We start from the raw sequence: 7372 nt of genomic DNA, 5'->3' as shown, positions 1-7372 counted from the left end.
TTCTTTCTTTCTTTCTTTCTCTTTCCTAGCTGAAAGGTTAGTGATTAAGGAGACAGTAGAACATGAAAAGTTCTTCTCATGTCCAGGGCAATGGCTCAGTAATGTTTCCTTCAGCAGCTACATAGCAATAGTCATTTCCTAAATCCTTTCAGAATCTGAGTGCTGAACTGAAAGTTTGTTTAAAGATCATAAATTCAATCATTTTTATTTATACCATTTTTAACTGCTAAAATGACATGTGTGTGACTGTGTAGCTATATATGTATATATGACTACATATATTCATATACCTATTTTAGATAACATGTTTCATGCATTCTGGATGGGAAATTGTCATATTCTTAGATCCCCACTGCTAAAATCAAGGATACAAAACCTTCCTGCCTTTCAGTCAAATCCTCTGTCATCATACTGCAATCTATTCCCTCATTTTCCGTCATATTATTACTTTTACAGAGAAATACAAGACTGAGTATAAATTTCACACAGAATGTCCAAAACATTCTGTAGAGTAGAAAAAACATACTATGTAATGTTTAACAGATGTACTGAGAAATGCAAATATTTTGCAGATAATTCAAAATAGCACTTAAATATTTAGTGTAGTACTAATAGAAAAAAATTAATTGGATTTTTTAGAATGTTTCATGTATTCTCCCTTCCCAATAATGGAAATACTATAGGAAGTCTATTTCTAACTTTTTTATTCTTTGGTGCACAAACGTGTGTGTGTGTGTGTGTCACACGCATACATATATATGTGTGTGTGTACATACACATATATGAAAGTATATCCACATATAAATGTAGAAAAATTAGTGTATGTATATGTAAATGTATGTGTTAATACATGTATAAGTTTATATAAAAATCAGAAAAAAGTAAGCATAAGTCAAGCATAAGTAGGTTGCAAGTGTTTAAGATAATACCTCAAATTTCTCAAAGTTTTTTTTTTCTCTCTTTAGGCATAAATAAGGTCATTTTTTAAACTTTCTCATGGCATTGTTCTAGGCTTTTAAGAAGGAGAGATTGTAAAAATGTGTATTGATGTGAAGGAATTAAGGTATAGTCTGTAGATAATATCATAGATAATTACTTTCGCTGTGATTACATTCTTTTTTTACTTAAGTTTCTTGGATAATATTCTCCTTAATCTCCTTTAGCTTTTAAAAAATGATTATTTTAAACATTTATTTATCACCCAGGTATAGAAATGTTCAATCATTTTACTTCTTCAGTGATGTCTCTGTTGATGCCATGATGCTATATTGATGACTTGGGTCTAAAATCCCCACTATAGGGGGAAAATATGTATTAGCTTTTAAATCATCCAGGTAATCTCATATGTGTTAATTTAATATTGGTTATTATTTGCTCTAATTCACTATGATGCACTTATTGAACACATATGTATTATGTGTCTATTCCATACAATAGACTTTGTGAGATGTTAGTGAGTTAGAAAATATTTTAAGGGTAACATTTTAACTTAAGTAATAGGTGTTGACATAAATAACTATAATATTATGGCTTCATGTTATTGGTTCAAGTCTCTGCAGAGGACAGCGGGAGTATTGTACATTTCATCAGAATTTCAGACTGACTGTTAAAAGCGCGGTGACTGACTCGAAACCCCACTTCTTAGCTCTATGTAGGAAAAGTCAATCTGGATTAAACCCTAAAATATATTTCTCTTTTCTCAATTATCTTTATGCATTTTTAAGTTAAAATTCCTGAAAATAGTATGTCTGAAAAAAATTGAGAATTTCATTATTTTAAAGTATTTTTCTTCAATATCTTTGATCTTTGAGTGCCTTAGCAAAATGCAGTGGGCATTTTGATAGACACCATCCTTTTAAGTGTGTTTGAGGATTTCTATGGATTGTATTTATTTCTATTCCCTAAAATAGACTTTTAAATTTTAACAGCACACACTGATAGGAGAGAAAAGCAAAATCACTCGATCTTTAATTTGTTTGGTCTTCACCCCATAAATGATGGGGTTTAGCATAGGGGGCACCAACACATAGAGATTGGCCACTAGGATGTGAATGTGGTGAGGGATGGTTTTACCTCCAAAGCGATGGGCGAGAAATGAAAAGAATGCTGGGGCATAGAACGTAAGTATGACACAGATGTGAGAGCCACACGTACTAAGGGCCTTGAACCTGGCAGCCCAGGAAGGTATCTGAAACACTGCATAGAGGATCATTACATAGGATATAATGATAAGCACTATATCCAGTCCTGTAGAGAGTAGGGCCACAGTGAGGCCATAAATGATATTGACATTGATACTGCCACATGCCAATCTGGCAATGCCCATGTGCTCACAGTAGGAATGAGGAATGATGTTTCTCCCACAATATGTAAGTCAGTATACCAGGAAGACGAACGGACAGCAGATGAAAAAGCTCCTGACCACAGTTGCTATGCCAATCTTCCTGATGGTTGATGAGGTTAAAATGGTGGTGTATTTTAGTGGGTAACAGATGGCCACATAACGGTCAAATGCCATTGCCAGGAGAATAGCAGATTCTGCCACAAAGATGAAATGTATGAAGAACATCTGAGACACACAGCTACCAAAGGATGTATCCGTAGAGTGGAACCAGAGGTTAGCCAGTATCTTAGGGGCTGCAGCAGTGGAGAGCAGGAAGTCTGCTGAGGCCAGCGTGGATAAGAAGAGATACATGGGCTCATGGAGACTGCGCTCAGTCATGATCAGGAAGATCAAGAAGATATTGCCTGCAACAGCCACAGTGTACACAAAAGAAAAAGGAATGGAGATCCAGGTATGCAAGCCTTCCAGCCCTGGGATTCCCATTAGGACATACCACACATCCTGCGGATTAGTGTGATTATGAATGAAAGGAGCCATGTGTACAGTTTATTCCAGGCCTAGTGCCATTAATGAAAGACCACAAGGTTGAGGATACAGAAGCACCACCTTAGGCTGAATGAGGTCTGATCAGATTTTTTTTCTTTTCAATGTTTTCTTCTCTGGGAATGGAGAGTAAAATGGGTTAATAAGCCTAATATTTAAGTCCTACCAAATAATTTTTTATACCTTAAAAAATGAATAGATATTATTTAATAACTGCTTAATATGTGTTATACTACCTTACAAATATTAACTTATTAAATCTTCACAATAACCTATTGAAAACCCCTTTAAATTACCTTTATATAAATCCTATTATTTCTACAGATGTAAGAAAACCCCCGGACTTTCAGCCTCTTACCCTAGGCCCTATTGGATTTAAAGTAAGGCAGGGTAAATCTGAAAACTTTCATCTTTACTACCATCCAATGCTGCCTATCAAGATAAAACTAGATACAAAACACAGCATCAAATTTTTTATCATATCCCTAAGGAAAATAGAGAGTTATGAAATGGAGTTGTACTGCTTACAGAAATGGGAGGGAATAAGTCTGACAAAATAGATTTCAAGCAATATAGCTTATATGCCTTCTTCTACATTTATTGGTGTTAACTTATTGTTAAGCTATATGCTAGCCATTGAAGACACACAGCAAATTAAATTGTCCTGCCAATTAATCTATTCCTCAAAAATATAAGATAAGACATTATAAACTTTAACTATTTGCAATGCCAAAATGAGCTGGGTTTTTAAATGTATATGCCTGCTGGGCGCGGTGGTTCATGCCTGTAATCTCAGCACTTTGGGAGGCCGAGGCAGGCAGATCACAAGGTCAGGAGTTTGAGACCAGCTTGACCAAAACAGTGAAACCCTGTCTCTACTAAAAATACAAAAATTAGACTGGCGTAGTGGCGTGCACTTTTAATCCCAGCTACTCAGGAGGCTGAGGCAGGAGAATTGCTTAAACTTGGAAGGCAGAGGTTTCAGTGAGCAGAGATTACACAACTGCACTCCAGCCTGGGTGACAGAGCGAGACTCCCTCTCAAAAAAAAAAAAAAAAAAACAACTGACCAGCTGTATATGCCTCATAGATGGTAAAGAATAAAATATTTCATTTCTTTCCACTTCAGTCACTGATTGAAAATGAGACAATACATATTGTATTTCTAAGTACCACCACAGTAGCAAGTAATTTAATGTTTTCATATTATGAAAGAGGAGTCTATATTACTTTAATAAACTACTAGTTCCAAAAAATGTGGATAGAAGCAAATGTAATATTGGATGAAAAGGAAGATTAGGAGACAAAACACCAGGGTAGGTGACATACACACAGAAAAATTAGATAGGTAGATAGATAGATTAGAGGAGTCAGATTAGATAGATAGATAGATAGATACATAGATACATAGATAGATGCATGGGTATAAACATAGATGATAATATGAAAATGACAGGTGGCTTCTATACTCTATCAGTCCCCTTTCTCAAATAAAAGCTGGCTAAAGTTCTTGTTTTTTTGAGGTGGCACAGGGGCTTAAGAAATGACTTCTCCTCCATCTCTTGATTCCATTACAGTTCAATATACTAATCATCGTATAGCATAGTCTGCTACCTTTACTTTTGTTTTTTGTTAAGTGCTGAATATTCTGGTCTCAAATTTTATATGATGAAAATGTTTGGACACCATTTTTTGAGTTACAGTTTAGAATATAAAATATCCACACAGTTGACCAATTTAGCCTTGCTTTAAGTTAGCATAAGGTTCTTTAAAAATATTAAGATAAAATTTGAAGTTATTTAACTCTGTGGATCCACTTTATTTACATAAACTAATTGTTTTACTATTTAATATGTATCTCACCTTGTTAGAATATTTTAAATAAACTCTTGATGTTTCAGAGACAGAAAAGATTAATTTTGAAGAATTCCTGACACAGTTTTATGTGGGGAAAAGAAAGAGAGATCAGCCTGTTACTGTGTCTATATAGAAGGAAGTAGACATAAGAGACACCATTTAGTTCTGTATTTGAGATGCTGTTAATCTGTGACTCTACCCCCAACTTTGTCCTTGCAAGAGACATGTGGTGTGGTGACTCAAAGTTTAATGGATATTGGGCTGTGCAGGATGTGTCTTTGTTAAACAAGTACCTGAAGGCAGCTTGCTGGCTAAAATTCCTGCCCCTCCCTGGGCAATGGAACATCTCCCGGTAAAAGCCATTGTGTGCTTTATTTACTGAGTAAGGAGAAAACCACCTTTAGGAATAAGGTGGGGCTTGCTGGAGCAATACTGCTAAAACGTTTATGGAGATGTTCGCATATGCATCTCAAGGCACAGCATTTTCCTTTAAACTTATTCATGTTACAAGGATTTTTGTTCATATGTCTCACTGCTGATTTCCTCCCTACAATGATCCTATTTTCCAGCCACTCCCTTATCTTTTTGATGGTAAAGATAATTATCAATAAATACTAAGGGAACTCAGAGGCCGGTGCCGGCGTGGGTCCTCTGTAAGCTGAGCGCCGGTCCCCTGGGTCCCGCTTTTCTTTCTCTATACTTTGTCTCTGTGTATTATTTCCTTTTCTCAAGTCTCTCGTCCCACCTAACAAGAAGCACCCACAGGTGTGGAGGGGCAGGCCACCCCTTCAGAACAGTATAGCTCTAAGGACATATGTAATTGTATTTAAATACTTGCTAAATCTTATTCTGACTCTCTGACCCTGGAAACATCATTTAATTTGCACTTTAGTTATCTTGCTTGTAAAATACCTAAAAATAAACATAAATTTAAAATGTAAGTCATTTCTGAAGTCAGTGTTTTAGGATGGTAGCTACATAAGTCATTCATATCTCTATCCCAACAATAGATGACATCAGGGTACTAACAAAATTGTAGCAATTAAGACCAAAATTATTGTCAACTTGAATAAGTTTAACTTTTGGGACTCCAGGCTTAATATCCATCAAACTGAGATTTAATTGATTTAGGTTATCCATAAATACCAGGAATAAATTTCTTACACTGGGTACTTGATATCAGTTGGTAATCTTCACCCCAAATCTGTCATTTACTTTGATGAGGTGCAAATAGTTCAGCATGGTGATGGACACATGAATTTTGAAATGGAGTTTTATTTTTGCCCCTCACCAGGATAATATCTTTGTTACACAGGGAAGAGAGTTAAAAATTTTGGAGTGTCAACTTCTTAATCTGTGCCTAGGCTATTACCTGATGCATAATAGTCAATTAACTACAGAACAAGGCATACGCACACACACATACACATTAAACTACTAAAATTTTTTATTGCTGAACCTTGTTTTAACTACTACAATATAAATTCCTTGAGTCTTTATACAATATTCAAATCTGCATCATATCAAAGAAAATGAGCATTACATAAACATATTCTAAGAGAAAAATAAACTACTCTTTTTGAAAATGACTCACTTAATACAAGAACACAAAAAATACTATAATTGCAAGTCAACTCCAGCTAAAGCCAAGTCCAGTACTCCATGGGTCAAAAATCAAGGAAAATGTGAGATGTTAAGTTGTTGGAAGAATGATCAGCTTCTGCAGCTTCTTGACTTTTTTTTTTTCTGGTGTCATTTTCTACATGTTTTCATTGATCTTAACTCAGTATACTTACTTGTATTTTCTAGAATCCTGAAGATATTTAGCAGGTTGAGAGGAGACAAAAAAAAAGCAAAGAGATATCCAAACATGATAGGAAATCTGGAACCATTTATACTTCTTTAAAAACATCTCTTGGGCCAAGGTTTTCAGCTCCAGAGGACTGAATTTTACTCCTCCCACGGAAGGAGATGACATGGAGCTGGTGCTGGTACATAGCCCACAAGGAGAAGCATACTGCATTCTGTTCCATTATAATTTGTGCATTTTTTTCTTCAGCCAGCACTCTCTGACACCTAAGTTAACACATACATCTACTTGTCCAGATCGTTTGTCCCTGTCATATATGGTTCCCAATGAACCATTGGCAAATATAGGTTGCCAAAGAGACATGTGGGTAAAGGACTTTACACATCTTAGATGGCGCCTAAAAGTTAATTCTCTCATTTTTATTTTCCTTTAATGTTTAAGGCTCTATTGCTTTCCCTGGTTTTTCTTGGTCACAAGGTAAATGGGTCAGTAAATTATATTGGCTACTGTAGAGATCCCATTCTCTTGAAGTATACTTTAATGAGGAATACAGATGAAGATAAAAAGATAGAATCAAATACCGTGATATTCGTGGAATTAAAAACTGATTTCACACAGATAAACCAGATTTATGGAGAGAGATGTTTTCTTATTAACTTCTCTCAAGTGGAGCCTTCCAAATATCTGTGATTTTCTGATATTTTTCAAGGAACCCCTAAAAGTTTTTTTAACCTACATTAGTAAAACTTAGTTTAAAAAAAAAAAAAATAGTAAAATATCCCTATAAATATGATGTTTGACATCAGCTGACCCTGACTG

At 35.3% G+C, this 7372-nt stretch overlaps 1 protein-coding gene across 1 annotated transcript; it reads right to left on the bottom strand.

Moving 5' to 3' along the window:
* Nucleotides 1-1921: 1921 nt before the first annotated feature.
* On the bottom strand, nt 1922-2860 carry LOC105527313 (olfactory receptor 52Z1-like). The gene is given in 1 exon segment (XM_011963609.1): nt 1922-2860. A coding segment is annotated over 1 exon segment (906 nt). The 5' UTR covers nt 2828-2860.
* Nucleotides 2861-7372: the final 4512 nt, after the last annotated feature.

The sequence above is a fragment of the Colobus angolensis genome, unplaced genomic scaffold (genome assembly GCF_000951035.1).
Source record: "Colobus angolensis palliatus isolate OR3802 unplaced genomic scaffold, Cang.pa_1.0 Scaffold616, whole genome shotgun sequence".
Classification (NCBI taxonomy): domain Eukaryota; kingdom Metazoa; phylum Chordata; class Mammalia; order Primates; family Cercopithecidae; genus Colobus; species Colobus angolensis.
Note: the sequence above shows the minus strand (reverse complement) of the source record. Positions and strands in the feature narration are given on the sequence as shown.